The sequence below is a fragment of the Macaca nemestrina genome, chromosome 12 (assembly GCF_043159975.1).
Source record: "Macaca nemestrina isolate mMacNem1 chromosome 12, mMacNem.hap1, whole genome shotgun sequence".
In the NCBI taxonomy this organism is placed as follows: Eukaryota; Metazoa; Chordata; class Mammalia; order Primates; family Cercopithecidae; genus Macaca; species Macaca nemestrina.
In genome coordinates this window covers 16,424,767-16,439,401 of record NC_092136.1, presented here as the reverse complement: position 1 = coordinate 16,439,401, position 14,635 = coordinate 16,424,767, and the positions used below count along the sequence as shown (strand labels likewise).

The window sequence follows — 14,635 nt, the reverse complement described above, 5'->3', positions numbered from 1 at the left end:
TCCTTTCAAAGCGTTTGCTGCCTTTGTGCCCTGAATATATGCCAGATTAACTAAGGAGACTCCTAGAAAATGAATCAAATTCTCAGTAGTGAATGTAATATTATAATTATATTATTATATAGTAATTATATAATGTATAATAAATATTATATGTTCTATCATCATGGGCTAAAATAATAAATGATAGTGTGACTTCCATGATGAGAACATAAAAGAAGAAAGATGAGACAGATAGGAGGGGCCATGACTATATATTTTATCGTATTACCATTTAGTATCTTTTGGATGAATGAATTTAAAAGAAAATTCTTGACTGTGATGAATCAATCACACATCTGTTGGATGAATGAATGAATATGGAGCAGAATCCTAAATGCCATAGTTGAAGAAGCACAAGAAAAACTCAGAAATGTCCCATTTCAGTGAGCATTCCACCTCACATAAAGAGAAAAAAAATTCAAAATGATTCCCACAGGAACAAAAAAAATGATACGATTCCCACAGTCCAGTGGAATATTCCATTTGTGATAGAATTACCCACATATAATGAAAGCAAGACGACGCCACAATATTTCTTCCTCCCATCCTGGTTCTGGTTCTTCTAGTGCCTCAGACTTGAAAGCTAATGAACACTGATCAGATGGCTCTTTCCATAACGATTTTAGACAAACACACACACACAAGCATGTGCATACACACACATACACACACACACATACACATGCATCCTTGAGTGTGATGACCAGAAGTATGGTCTCTTATTTTTGTTTTATTCTCTCTCCATTCAGTACGGCAAGAAGAAAATCAAATACATCAACTATGAAAAGCAGCACCTGTACTTCTACATGGGTGAGTCTCCCAGAGCCACATTCCTTATATCCCATTTCCTTGAAGCAAGTACTTGTCAAGGCAGAAGTCATAATTGGAATGCTCTCACAGAGACCAGCCCACGTCCTATTGCTATTGAGCAAAGCAGCATGTCTTATTTCAGACTCCCTGGGGTGGAAAGCTGCAAAGGGAGATGGAAAAATAAACAGCCTTTTTAAACAGCACCTCATCACTCTGAGAGTTGGATGGGGAAGGAGGGAGATACCCAATGAGGGAGGGAAGCCAGGCTCCCAGTCAAGGGACCTGCATCTAGGACTGTCATTCTGGAAAGACCAAACATCTATCAAGAGAAAAGAATAATGGTGTTTGGGTAGGGAGGAAGTAGAGATGGGGAGATAAATCTGAAGCATTGACAGTGTGACACCAGAAATGGAGAGGCCGGGGAACAAAGGGCACCTGCAGTGCTCTTGTGTGGAAGAAAGCTGTCTGCTCCCATGACCTGCATATAGCTGTGGGAAGGCATGAGACATATATATCTGAGTGTGGGCATGTGGGTCAAGTTTGAAGGAAAATACAGGTAGCTGCGTAAATCTGATACCAGTAAAAGAACATCATAAGCAAAGACTGCTCTTAACCAATATCAAACTCATAGCAGCTCACAAAAAAAGCTTTCAAGAAACCCCCAAATCTGCCCAACTAAAACATGTATCTGGGGAATAAACCAAAATCAGGGAAAGAACCAAACATTTCCTGTAGTCCAGTTGTTCTCAACCAGAGCAATTTTGCCTCCCAGGGGCAATGTCAAAAGACATTTTTTTGGTTATCGCAACAGAGGAGGAGGGAAGGTATTGGCAATCAGTGGATAGAAGCCAGGGATGCTGCTAAACATTCTGCGATGCAAAGGAAGCCCCTCATAAAAATAATCATCTCACCCAAATTGTCAGCAGTGCTGGGCTTGAGAAACATAGTTGCGATGATCTGACTTGCCCACATGTAGGCCACAAATGGCCACCCCTATCATGCCAGAGGAAGATAGCAGGGGGCAAATTTTTTGAAGTGTGAGGTCGACCATCACTGCTGGATCCTCTACAGTGGGAATTCAGCCTTCCCCATCCTGCACTCGTCACCTGCCCCGCTGCTCTTGCAAAACCTAAAAGAGGAATGAGGACATTGGTGCCCCATTTTTAAAAGGTAGCTGATTCCCAGCCTGACTAGATGTGTGTCTGCAAAAGAAAACCCTGTTGGAGTTTCTTCTCTGAACTCTCCTGAGAAACATGTGTTTACCTCCCCTGTCTGAAGTGGGACAATATGCCCTTACCTTATGAGAAATGAGGGAATGGTGTGAATTCACTGCAAAATGCCCACTTCACAAACCACCCTACCACCACCAAGAGCTGCTTTATTGTGGCCTTTCCCAGCAAATGCTAGCTTAACATCTCGGGTACAAATGAGTCGTACTCAAACTGTCAAAAAGAAACAAAACCAGACGGTTGTTAAAGGCAGCAAGACAAATCCTATTCAGGCTATCGCACTAGGGGAGACAGACTTCACCATAAACCGAGCTTAATTCTCCTGGCGCAAAAGTGAGAGAGAGGCTTTTCAAATGCTGGAGCATGCTAAAGGAAAAGTACTGAAAGACACTGGGAGATGGGGTGGGGGTGGAGGAGCTGGTTGGTAAGATTTGTCCAGACTGTCTGTGTCTGCTAACTGGTACTTATTAAAGGTAGGCTCCTATCCTCCCAAACAGACTGACGGATAAGAGCCCCATCCTTCTTGATGACTACATTTCAAAGGGATTGTTACCAGGCCCTTGAGAAATACATTTCTGGAGTGTAGAAGCTACATCTCAAAAGAAGACACAAAGGATTTATAATTGTCAGTGTCCTAAAGTAAATGCTCTATAAAAAGGGGTGTCAGGTGCCTATAGTCAGACACTGGCCAGAATAAACAGTAAATTATTTTGGCAGCCCTGAGCTTTCTCAGGTAAAAACTTCAAGGATGCTGGGATTATCCCAGAGAGATAGCCTTGAGCTTTGAGGAACTATGCTAGCGTTTGTTCAAGTTTCTTCGTGTGGAGAGTGGATGAAATCATTTGTGCTGAGAGTCTGCAATTCTCGTAGGCCAAGGATGAGGCCTAGTTGAGAAGAGGGCTCAAAGGATCCTAACCAAAGTTTGACCAGGCAGACAGCCTTTGTCAAAAGCCAGAGGATCTCCTTAAGGATCCTCTGTGCCTGGGAAGCCTCAGTGATGCTGGGGGAAAGGCAGGTAAATAACTCTGACCAGGAAACGAGTATACCTTCTTCATCTCTGACACCTCAACACACTATAATGGGGCTAAATCCCAAAGATCCAGGGAGACTGAAGGACTCCAAGGAACTTGAAAACACTTGAAAGCTGGTAGCAGAAGCTGTTCAGGGATGCCTTCCTCAAAAATGACTCAAATCTCCCAAGCTTTCCTAGCTTCTTTGAGGCAGCTTGAACCTGGAGCTACTGATCTAATTCTTAGCCCCGTCTTTTAGACTTGAAATGTCCATTGCAGTCCAGGATGGGGCTGTGGATCTCCACTTGCATCTTTCCTTGGGGCCAGCATTCCAGGAATGCTGCATTAAGGAGATAGACTCCTGCTCACTTGCACTGGGGTCACATTTTTAAATTAATACATTTACTGGATTTATTAAATAAATGTATTAAGTACATTATAAAAATACAACACAGTAATCACAAAACAGATGCTGGATCATCCTAATACCAAAAACAGGGAGAGACAGAACAACAAAATGAGATTTTAGGCCAGTACCCCTGATGAACATCAATGCGAAAATCCTTACTAAAATACTGGCAAACCAAATCCAGCAGCACATCAAAAAGCTTATTCACCACAATTAAGTTGGAATTCAAGGCTGGTTCAACATACACAAATAAATAAATGTAATCCATCACATAAGCAGAACCAATGACAAAAACCACATGACTGTCTCAATTGATGCAGAAAAGGTCTTCAGTAAAATTCAACACCCCTTTATGCTAAAAAAAACTCTCAATAATCTAGGTATTAATGGAAAGTATCTCAAAATAATAAGAGATATTAACGACAAACACACAGCCAATATCATACTGAATGGGCAAAAGCTGGAAGCATTCCCTTTGAAAACTGGCACAAGACAACCTCTCTCACCACTCCTATTTAACATAGTATTGGAAGTTTCTGGCCAGGGCATTCAAGCAAGAGAAAGAAATAAAGCATATTCAAATAGGAACAGAGGAAGTCAAATTGTCTCTGTTTGCAGATGACATGATTGTATATTTAGAAAACCCCATCATCTCAGCCCAAAATCTCCTTAAACTGATAAGCAACTTCAGCAAAGTCTCAGGATACAAAATCAATATACAAAAACCACAAGCATTCCTATACACCAATAATAGACAAACAGAAAGCCAAATCATGAGTGAACTCTCATTCACAACTGTTACAAAGATAAGAAAATACCTAGGAATACAACTTACAAGGAACATAAAGGATCATTTCAAGTAGAACTACAAAGCACTGCTCAAGGAAATAAAGAAGGACACAAACAAATGTAAAAATATACCATGCTCAAGAATAGGAAGAATCAATATCATAAAAATGGCCATATTGCCCAAAGTAATGTGTAGATTCAATGCTATCCCCATCAAGGTACCATTGACTTTCTTCACAGAATTAGAAAAAACTACTTTAAATTTCATACGGAACCAAAAAAAAAAGCCCATATAGCCAAGACAATCCTAAGCAAAAAGAACAAAACTGAAGGTATCATGCTACCTGACTTCAAACTATACTACAAGTATACCAAACTATACTACAGTAACCAAAACAGCGTGGTACTGGTACCAAAACAGATATATAGACCAATGGAACAGAATAGAGGCCTAAGAAATAATGCCACACATCTACAACCTTCTGATCTTTGACAAACCTGACAAAAACAAGCAGTGGGGAAAGGATTCCCTATTTGATAAATGTTGGGAAAACTGACTAGCCATATGCAGAAAACTGAAACTAGACCCCTTCCTTATACCTTATAAAAAATTAACTCAAGATGGACTAAAGACTTAAACATAAGACCTAAAACCATAAATACCCTAGAGGAAAACCTAGGCAAAACAATTCAGGACATAGGCATGGGCAAAGACTTCATGACTAAAACACCAAAAGCTATGGCAACAAAAGCCAAAATAGACAAATGGGATCTAATTAAACTAAAGAGCATCTGCAGAGCAAAAGAAACTATCATCAGAGTGAACAGGCAACCTACAGAATGGGAGAAAATTTATTTAATCTAGCCATCTGACAAGGGGCTAATATCCAGAATCTATAAGGAACTTAAACAAATTTACAAGAAAAAAACAAGCAACCCCATCAAAAAGTGGGCAAAGGATATGAACAGACACTTCTCAAAAGAAGACATTTATGCAGCCAACAAACATATGAAAAAAAACTCATAATCACTGGTCATTAGAGAAATGTAAATGAAAACCACAATATGATACCATCTCATGCCAGTTAGAATGGTGATCATTAAAAAGGCAGGAAAAAACAGATGCTGGAGAGGATGTGGAGAAATAGAAATGCTTTTATACTGTTGGTGGGAGTGTAAATTAGCTCAATCATTGTGGAAGACAGTGTGGTGATTCCTCAAGGATGTAGAACCAGAAATACCATTTGACCCAGCAATCCCATTACTGGGGATATACCCAAAGGATTATAAATCATTCTGCTATAAAGACACATGCACACATATGTTTATTGCAACACTATTCACAATAGCAAAGACTTGGAACCAACCCAACCCAAATGCCCATTAATGTTAGACTGAATAAAGAAAATGTGGCACATATATACCATGGAAAGCTATGCAGTCATAAAAATGGATGAGTTCATGTCCTTTGCAGGGACATGGATGAAGCGGGAAACCATCATTCTCAGCAAACTAACACAGGAACAGAAAACCAAACACTGCATGTTCTCACTCATAAGTGGGAGTTAAACAATGAGAACACACGGACACAGGAAGGGGAACATCACACACCAGGGGCTGTTGGTGGGTTGGGGGTTAGAGGAGGGATAACATTAGCAGAACAACCTAATGTAGATAGATGATGGGTTGATGGGTGCAGCAAACCACCAAGGCACGTGTAGACCTATGTAACAAACCTGCACGTTCTGCACATGTATTCCAGAACTTAAAGTATAATTAAAAAAAAAAAAGGATGCTGGAAAATATTTAGAGAAATGGGAAGATGGTCAGGATATGCTTTATTTTTAAAGGTAGTGTACCAAACAGTACTATAGGTAGCATAATAGCAATTTTTAGAACATATATTAATATATCTATATTCAAAATGTTTATGGTAATATTTGGGTAGTAAGATTACAGGTGATTTTCCTCTTTTTACTTTTATTTTAGTTTCAAGGGTACATGTGCACGTTTGTTATACAGATAAATTGTGTGTCTCAGGAGGCATCACTACTCACAATAGCTAAGACACGGAATCAGCCTAAAGGCACATCAATGGTAGACTGCTTAGATAAAATGTGGTACGTATACACCATGGAATACTACACATCCATTCAAAAGAATAAGATAATGTCCTTTGCAGCAATATGGATGGAGATGGAGGCCATTATCCTAGGTGAACTAACGCAGGAACAGAAAACCCAACACTGCATGTTCTCACTTCTATGTGGGAGCTAAACATTAAATACACATGAACACATTCTGTTTATTTATTCAGCATCATTTTTTGTTCTATTTCAGTTGGGCTCCCACTCCTTATGCCAGTATATTTCAACCTGCAATCTATGCAAGTGATGTACCTTCGAAGATATTGGGTGGTGAGTAATGTGGCTCATTCTCTGAAACTAGACCAAGTAGAAGAGGGAAAATGAAAATGCTGTGTCCTCTCCAGATATAGCTTCCTTGAATAACAAGGCATAAGATTCAGCCAGAACGTGAAGGGACCCCAAGCCAATGAAGCAGAAATGAAATCATGTTCAGGGTGTATAACTTTCAAGTGCTTTTCTCTGCAGGACATCGCCTGGGTTAGCAGCTTTTACATCCGATATTTCATCACATTTGGCCCATACTATGGAATCTTTGGGACTGTGTTGCTCATCTATTTGGTCAAGTAAGAATACTATTTTATTTCGGTAATCCAAATGATCCTCGTCAGATCCTTCCCCATCAGAGCTATTTGTCATCAGTTTTAAAACAGATTAGATTATGACATCATGCCCCATTTCTTGCAGCTGAGGTGTTTTTAAGCAAATGTGAAAAAAATTAGTTCAAATAGTTGAATAAGACGAGCCCTTTGCAAAAAAAAATTTGCCCAATCCCCATTTTTACCCACGTCCTGGATTCTTAAAGGAAGCATTTCAATTGAATCCTAAATCCTTAAAACTGTAATCTAGGTAGACATAGTAATCCCTACCAAAGAATGACAGGGAAGGAATTTTTTTTTAAGTTATTTTATGACTAGAGGTTTTCCCAATGCATTTTTTGTTTGAATAGTCCTCCCAATTTTCCAATGTAATCCTCCCTCATTCTGTTGTCAAGTTATTCTAAGTCCTAAATAATTATAAGAATAATGATAGCTACTATGCATCAGACACTTTGTTAAAGGCTTTACATGCTTTATCTTATTTGATGTAATCCTCACACAATGCTGCAGTGTAGATAGTATCATGCTCATTTTTCTGCTAAAGGAACTGAAGTTTAAGGAGATTAAATCATAGGCCCAAGGGCATGTAAGAGCAAGTAAGAGCCAAGGCCAGTGCCGAAACAGAACTTGAATCCAGCTCTTATCTGACGACAAAGCCCAGGCTGTCAACCAGTTTGCATGTGCCCTTAAATTTCCCTAGTGGTTTTGATCTTTGCACTAGAGCTACAGAAAACTTTAGAGGTTCTGCTCCCATACATTTGGCAGTCATGTGGCTGAATGCTTAGTGTGTCATCTCTTGATATAAAGGTCTTTCAGAGAAGAAAAAGAAAGATCACCATTTTACTGGAAACTTTGAGTCTCTTTCATTTCCTCCAGTGCTCAACCAGCTCTACCAGGGGTTATGCAAGCCCAGTGCTTGCTACTGAAACACCCTAAACAGTCATCACTTCCTCCTTTTATTCCTCCAAAAGGTTTCTTGAAAGTCCTTGGATTGCATATGTTACCCAGATGAGCCACATACCAATGAGAATGAGCACAGAGGAGAACCGAGACTGGCTCAGCACTCAGGTAATGATGGAGTTCCTCGGGGAGAATCTTTCTAACCACACTGATTTAGAACCCGGTCCCTCCCTTGACACACGGGGATTATGGGGATTACAATTCAAGATGAGATTTGAGTGCGGACACAGACAAACTGTATCAATGGACAATTTGATGGGAAGAGGGCTAGGAAATGGGTGCTAGTTGACAGTTGGGGAAGAAATTATAGGGGTGTGGAGAATGTTCCCAGTCCACCTTTGGGTGGGGCCACAGAACCCATCAAGTCATGAGTCATGCATGGGTCCAAGTGGGGACAGTCTGAAAAACATCTCAAAAAATTAATCTTAGGTTCTATAATAGTGATGTTATCGACAAGCACAATTGGGAAAGTCACAAATCCTGTCACCTCTGGCCGCATGACTCCTGAGCAGTAAAGAATTATAGAAACTATGCCTCCATCTTATCAGAATTCAGGCCCCTCTCACAATCCTAACGTTATGGCCTTTTATTAGTTATACAAAAGCAGTTTAGTTTTGGGAAGGGCTACTATCATCCTTGCTTTAAGGTTAAACTACAAAATAAGTTCCTCCCAAAGTCAGCTTAGCCTACACCCAGGAATTACAAAGGACAGCTTGGAGATCAGAAGCAAGATGTAGTCAACTATGTCAGATTTATCTTACTGTCATAATTTTGCAAAGGTGGTCTCAAATATTTTCTTTGTTTGACACTTGGGCTCATTTATAACTAATATAAGCTTTTTCTTTGCAGGTCTTGGCCACCTGTAATATTGAACAGTCCTTTTTCAATGACTGGTTCACTGGGCACCTGAACTTCCAAATTGAGCACCAGTGAGTAACAAGAATAGTCCTTAGTAGGGCAAGTGCAGTCACTTATAACATCCCCATATATAATCCAGATCAGGCCCTAGGCTCAAGGTCTCAGAGAACCAGCATTTTCTACAGGCTGCTATCTTTCTATTAGCAATGATGGGGAAGAAAGGGAAGGAAGGATGGAAGGAAGGAAGGAAAGAAAGAAGGAAGGAAGGAAGGAAGGAAGGAAGGAAGGAAGGAAGGAAGGAGAGAAAGAAAACAAGAGAGAGAGAAAGAAAGGAAGGAAGGAAAGAAAGGAAAGAAAGAAAGAAAGAAGAAGGAAGGAAGGAAGAAAGGAAGGAAGGAAGAAAGGAAAGAAAGATTGTGAGTAAATAGAGTGAAATCTTGGAAAAGTGCCTGTGATTCCATTTTCAGATACCTGCAGGCTTGAGAAGTGGGTAACCAAGTTGTGTTGAAATTTAATTTAAATATCTATCTCTTTAGATCTGAAGTTATAAAATAATCAATGATAAAACCCATTCCCTGACGCAATATTCAAATGGTATTGGCAATACTTTGCCAATGAGTCAGTTAGGTGGCCATAAAATAAAGAGAAAATGGTAACACTTGGAGAGTTGATCTCCAGAATATTCAAGGGAGAGACTGTCCACATCCTCTTTACCTAAGCCATATTTTGGATAGTCAGAGAAGGAAAGAGCTCTTACACCTGCTCATTTAATTTTCTCATCCTTTCCTTCATGTTAGTTCTTAAAAGTCTCAGCAAAACAAGGAAGGACTATTATTCACATTTTATCAAAGATTAAGTTAAAACCCAGGAAAGTCACCTGGGTGATTAATGGAAAATCTTAAATAAAAATCCATATCTCCTCACTCCTTATTCCTATCCCAGGACTTTTTGCTATATGCCATGACTAGAACTTATTGAATATTCATCTGTTCATGGGATAGGAGTTAGATGGTGTTTGGGAACCTCCGCCTAGTCTCTTTGCTAAAACATAACAAGAGTCACCTTTACTCCAGTTCCCAATAAGTTCCTCATCTTCATCTGAGACCACCTCAGCCTGGACCTTTTTGTCCATATCATTATCAGCATTTTGGGCAAAGCCATTCGATAAGTCTCTAGGAAGTTCCAAACTTTCCCACAGTTTCCTGTCTTATTCTGAGCCATCCAAACCGTTCCAACCTCTGCCTGTTACCCAGTTCCAAAGTCATTTCCACATTTTGAGGTATCTTTTCAGCAACATCCCACTTCCGGTTCCAATTTGCTGTATTAGTCTGTTTTCACACTGCTGATAAAGTCATACCCGAGACTGGGAAGAAAATGACGTTTAATTGGAATTACAGTTCCAAATGGCTGGGGAGGACTCAGAATCATGGCGGGAGGCAAAAGGCACTTCTTACATGGCAGTGGCAAGAGAAAATGAGGAAGAAGCAGGAGAAAATGAGGAAGAAGAAAAGCAGGAACCCCTGATAAACCCATCAGGTCTCATGAGACTTATTCACTATCATGAGAATAGCAGGGGAAAGACTGGTCCCCATGACTCAATTACCTTCCCCTGGGTCCCTCCCACAACACGTGGGAATATGGGAGATACAATTCAAGTTGAGATTTGGGTGGGGGTACAGTCAAACCATATCAGATGGATAGAGAGAAAGAGAGAGACAAAGACAGAGACAGAGATGGGGGACAGGGGTATCTTCAGCTCCCCTAGGTAATTCAAAGTGATAGACAATCCATACCTTCATTTGACATGGCAAAATATAAACATATTCAATGAAGATAACATTTACTTTGTTAGCATTTCCCAAACATTCACCACCCACTTGGCTTGCAGAGGTGTTAAGAAATAAGGATATTTTGGCAGCAGGTTTTTAACTTCCCAGAACAGCCGTATTGTGCAAGGTCAAGGTTGGGTCTGCATTGCTGATATAGTTTTATTTGGTAACAGAAGGAAGAAAACTCAGAGTTTTTCTTTAGGTCTAAATTTTATATCCCTTGTATCTTTCTCCAGTCTGTTCCCCACAATGCCACGCCATAATTATCACAAAGTGGCGCCTCTGGTGAGGTCACTGTGTGCCAAGCATGGATTGCAGTATGTGAATAAACCCATGTTGAGGGCGTTTGGAGATATTGTCAGGTAATAACATAATTTCTCTTGGCTCACAGCTCTCATTTGTCTTTACTGCCACTCCCCAGACTATTCAGTGGCTTATGAATCATTCATTTAACAATCATTTATTAAGGGTCATCTGTGTGCTCAGTGTGGATACGCGGCACCATAGGGAACCGTATCAACAACAACAAAATAATGATAATGCTGACCTTTTACCTATAGGTACAGCTTAGTGAAAATGCTTTACTGTCCTACTAAATTTCAAATTTCTTAAAATCAAGGCTGTATATTATTTGCCTTTCTATCCCCCACAGAGCTTCCTACATGTGTTAGAATTTAAGTAGTGGGAGGAACTGTCAGATCATCTGGTCCAGTGCTACAAATTTAGAAGCCTGCAGGGTCCAGTGGGGTATAAATGTGCAGCTCAGGCTGGGGTGATTAATTAAGAGTAGTGAGGCATGCAGAAACTGAAAATCCATACTTATCCTTAGGCATTCACATACAATTTCCTAAAGAATGTTGTGCTGGTTAAATTAACAACCAGTAATCTGGGTTTAATAACTTTCTCTTTAGTTTAGGATTGAAAAAAAAAAAAAAAACATCTCAAATGAGGCCAACAAGGCCAGGCCTGATCTGATCTGATCCCTGACCAGTGCTCCAGCTTCAGACTCTCCACCACACTCCTCTTTCTCTGTCCCCCAGATAATTTCCTCCAGAAATTAGTGCAATTGGCCTACCTTAAGTTGCCATGAAACTCCCTTCCCTAGTTGTCTTATCCTTTTGCCACTTTTTCTTCTGCCTGGAATGTTCCCCCAAACCTCCACCTCCCTTGACATCATCTTGTCAATTGCCATTCTTTCTCCAAGGCTCAATTCAAATGCCTTTTCCTCATGTCCATCTCCTCTGACCCCAAAACTAAATTAGTCGCCTGCTCTTGCAGCACCTGGTTCTCTTCATTTGTGAAGTTTATCACAATTGTATTCAAATAACATATTGGGTAATAAATTATTTAATATGTATCTCCCAAGCTAGACTAGGAATTTCATGTGGACAGGACTCACATCTACCCTACTTATTGCTGTACCACCAAAGCCTAGAAAAATGTCCTCCATATTATAAAATAGGGTTGATAGATAAATATAGGATGGGTGGATTTACAGGTATATAGGCTCAGAAAAGAATAAAATGAAAGAAAATCTCAATGTTCTCCATAAAGGAAAGGTGAATTCACCTGCTAAAAACAATTCAGTCAACAGAATTGGTCAACAGAGGATGACATTTATCAGATGTAGCTGAAAATGACAACATTGTTCTGAACCAGGCAGAGGAGCAAATTCCATTTAAGAGCTTTCTTAACATTACAGTCTCACCTCCTGATGATCTTGTTTATTCCTTCCACAGAGCCTTGAAGAAATCTGCAGCCCTCTGGGTGGATGCTTACTATGAAACATGATGCCAAATGTAGCCTTGATACACATGTAATTGCATCTCTGATGAGGGTTGGTGCATGTGTAGGAGCTCTTCCCTGCTTAACTGGGAATTAGTTATCACCATTGGTATACCTGACTGTGCTGTTCTAGGAATATGAATCCCAAGCACATGTGATAACCCCTTCCCTAAAAGTCTTCTTTGCAAGTAACAACCTAGGAAACACAAGATGACATTGACCAGGGTTATAAAAGGGAAACAGAGCCCAAAATTTTTGTTTTTTCACTAGAACCTTAAACTCAGTCCTCCCAATAGACCTTAGTCAGATCATCTCAGTCAAGGGTCAGAAGTACAAGAACCAGGCAAAAGTTTTATGGATGAAGTGGACAAAGGGAGAAGTTGGCCAAGAGAGCCATCTAACAGGGTACTTTGGAAATTAGTGCAATTGCTCTTAGAAAATAATCATATGTGTAAGAAGTTCCTCTTGAAGCACAAACGTTTTTTACTTATTTCTTTTCATATGTGTGAACTTCTTTTTCTTTAAAAACTGAATATAATTAACATTAAAATTTCTTCAAATATTTCAATATTGACTTCAGATCTTCATTATTGTAACTGCATATGTGTCATTAATGTATATATACATTTTCTTTCCAAGTAGACAAATTAAAATATCTATGAAATATCTTAAAAGAACTTCCTACATCTAGTCCTAATAGCAACAGATCAAGCAGGTTAATGTTCTGTATTTAAAGACGTGTTGTGTTTCACTAAAGAATAGACTGTGTTTTTTTTTTTTTTTTTTTTTGAGACAGAGTCTCGCGCTGTCACCCAGGCTGGAGTGCAGTGGCCGGATCTCAGCTCACTGCAAGCTCCGCCTCCCAGGTTCACGCCATTCTCCTGCCTCCGCCTCCCGAGTAGCTGGGACTACAGGCGTCCGCCACCTCGGCCGGCTAGTTTTTTGTATTTTTTAGTAGAGACGGGGTTTCACCGTGTTAACCAGGATGGTCTCGATCTCCTGACCTCGTGATCCGCCCGTCTCGGCCTCCCAAAGTGCTGGGATTACAAGCTTGAGCCACCGCGCCCGGCCTAGACTGTGTTTTAAGTATAAGATTTTGTTGCCTACTCCCTACCCACCATGCAGAACTACTGTACTTTGTAATTGAGTTACCCGGATGAAAGAAAGAGTTCTGTTTTCTCTAAAGGAAACTCCAGGCATTGATAAGGCAGTTTTCAAGTTTGACACCAAAGTAAGCATGTCTTAGAACAAGAGGGCTTTCTCTCTCACAAGAGAGGGTTTTAGTGCTAGAAGGATAAGTGGACACTCTTAGTAACATGCTGATCTGTAGTGTCTAAACTTTTATTAAAGGTTACCTTAGCTGCAGAAAGCACAATAATGCAAGCTTGCTTCCCCAGCTCCAAGCAAGTCGGTGCTACTGGATTAGCTGTTGCCTGAAATTCTACCAGTATATATTCATTCCCTTACTCCAAGCTCTGCAAAATACTCTTTTAAGCTTTGTTTGTTTCTCAATTAAATCCCTACTAGAAAATAACACATTAAATCACTCATAGCTCCTGGGGACTTAGCCACACATGTCAAAGTTAGGAAAACAAAAACTGGTTGTCTGGGAGGAAGAGGCATTATTAAAATGATAATGGCTAATATCAAATAGGAAAGTTGGGGAGGAGACGAAAAGAATAAAAAGCTATTTTGACTTCATGGCTCTTCATAATAGGCAGGCAAGTGCCCATATTCCTCCTGCTGGTGGATTTCAGATGATTTCTCCTGCCTCAGTTCAGGGTTATAAGTGGGAGTGGGCTCAGTGGTTGGCTTTTTCTGTCTCCCCTGGTCCAAACCAGAGACTCTTAAGCACTGCTTGTTCTCCTGATTACTTAGAAATAGCAACTCGACTCTCCTTGGGCAAATTTACTATCTCAAACGTGTTCCCCACTCAGTGTTAAAAATAGCCCACTTTGTAAATCTCCAAACATACTTGATTACTGTGTATTTTGAAGAAAGTTGGGATATTTAGACAGATTATATAAGGAAACATGAAATCAAAAAAGGTGCTTGGGTCAGACTCACATTTGTAATCTCAACATTTGGGAGGCCAAGGCAGGAGGATCTCTTGAGTCCAGATGTTCAATACCAACTTGGGCAACATAGAGATTTTTTTGAGCAACTAGAGTTTT

The 14,635-nt window shown here is 40.0% G+C and overlaps 2 protein-coding genes across 19 annotated transcripts in view; one reads left to right on the top strand and one right to left on the bottom strand.

The window, feature by feature from the left end:
* LOC105471012 (olfactory receptor 5M3) overlaps nucleotides 1-14,635 on the bottom strand; it is a 377,575-nt gene that overhangs the window by 193,542 nt on the left and 169,398 nt on the right. The window lies entirely within an intron of this gene.
* Nucleotides 1-14,635, top strand: part of LOC105496046 (putative fatty acid desaturase 2-like protein FADS2B) — a 41,634-nt gene that overhangs the window by 25,524 nt on the left and 1,475 nt on the right. The window contains exons 6-12 of one of the 2 annotated variants that reach the window (XM_011766074.3): nucleotides 789-849; nucleotides 6,627-6,703; nucleotides 6,899-6,996; nucleotides 8,001-8,097; nucleotides 8,839-8,918; nucleotides 10,913-11,038; nucleotides 12,416-13,242. In XM_011766074.3, the coding sequence (XP_011764376.1) occupies nucleotides 789-849; nucleotides 6,627-6,703; nucleotides 6,899-6,996; nucleotides 8,001-8,097; nucleotides 8,839-8,918; nucleotides 10,913-11,038; nucleotides 12,416-12,467 (591 nt within the window). In that variant the 3' untranslated portion in view covers nucleotides 12,468-13,242. Of the gene's footprint in view, nucleotides 1-788; nucleotides 850-6,626; nucleotides 6,704-6,898; nucleotides 6,997-8,000; nucleotides 8,098-8,838; nucleotides 8,919-10,912; nucleotides 11,039-12,415; nucleotides 13,243-14,635 lie in introns of those variants that run through there. The other variant, XM_011766075.3, reaches the window with a different exon arrangement.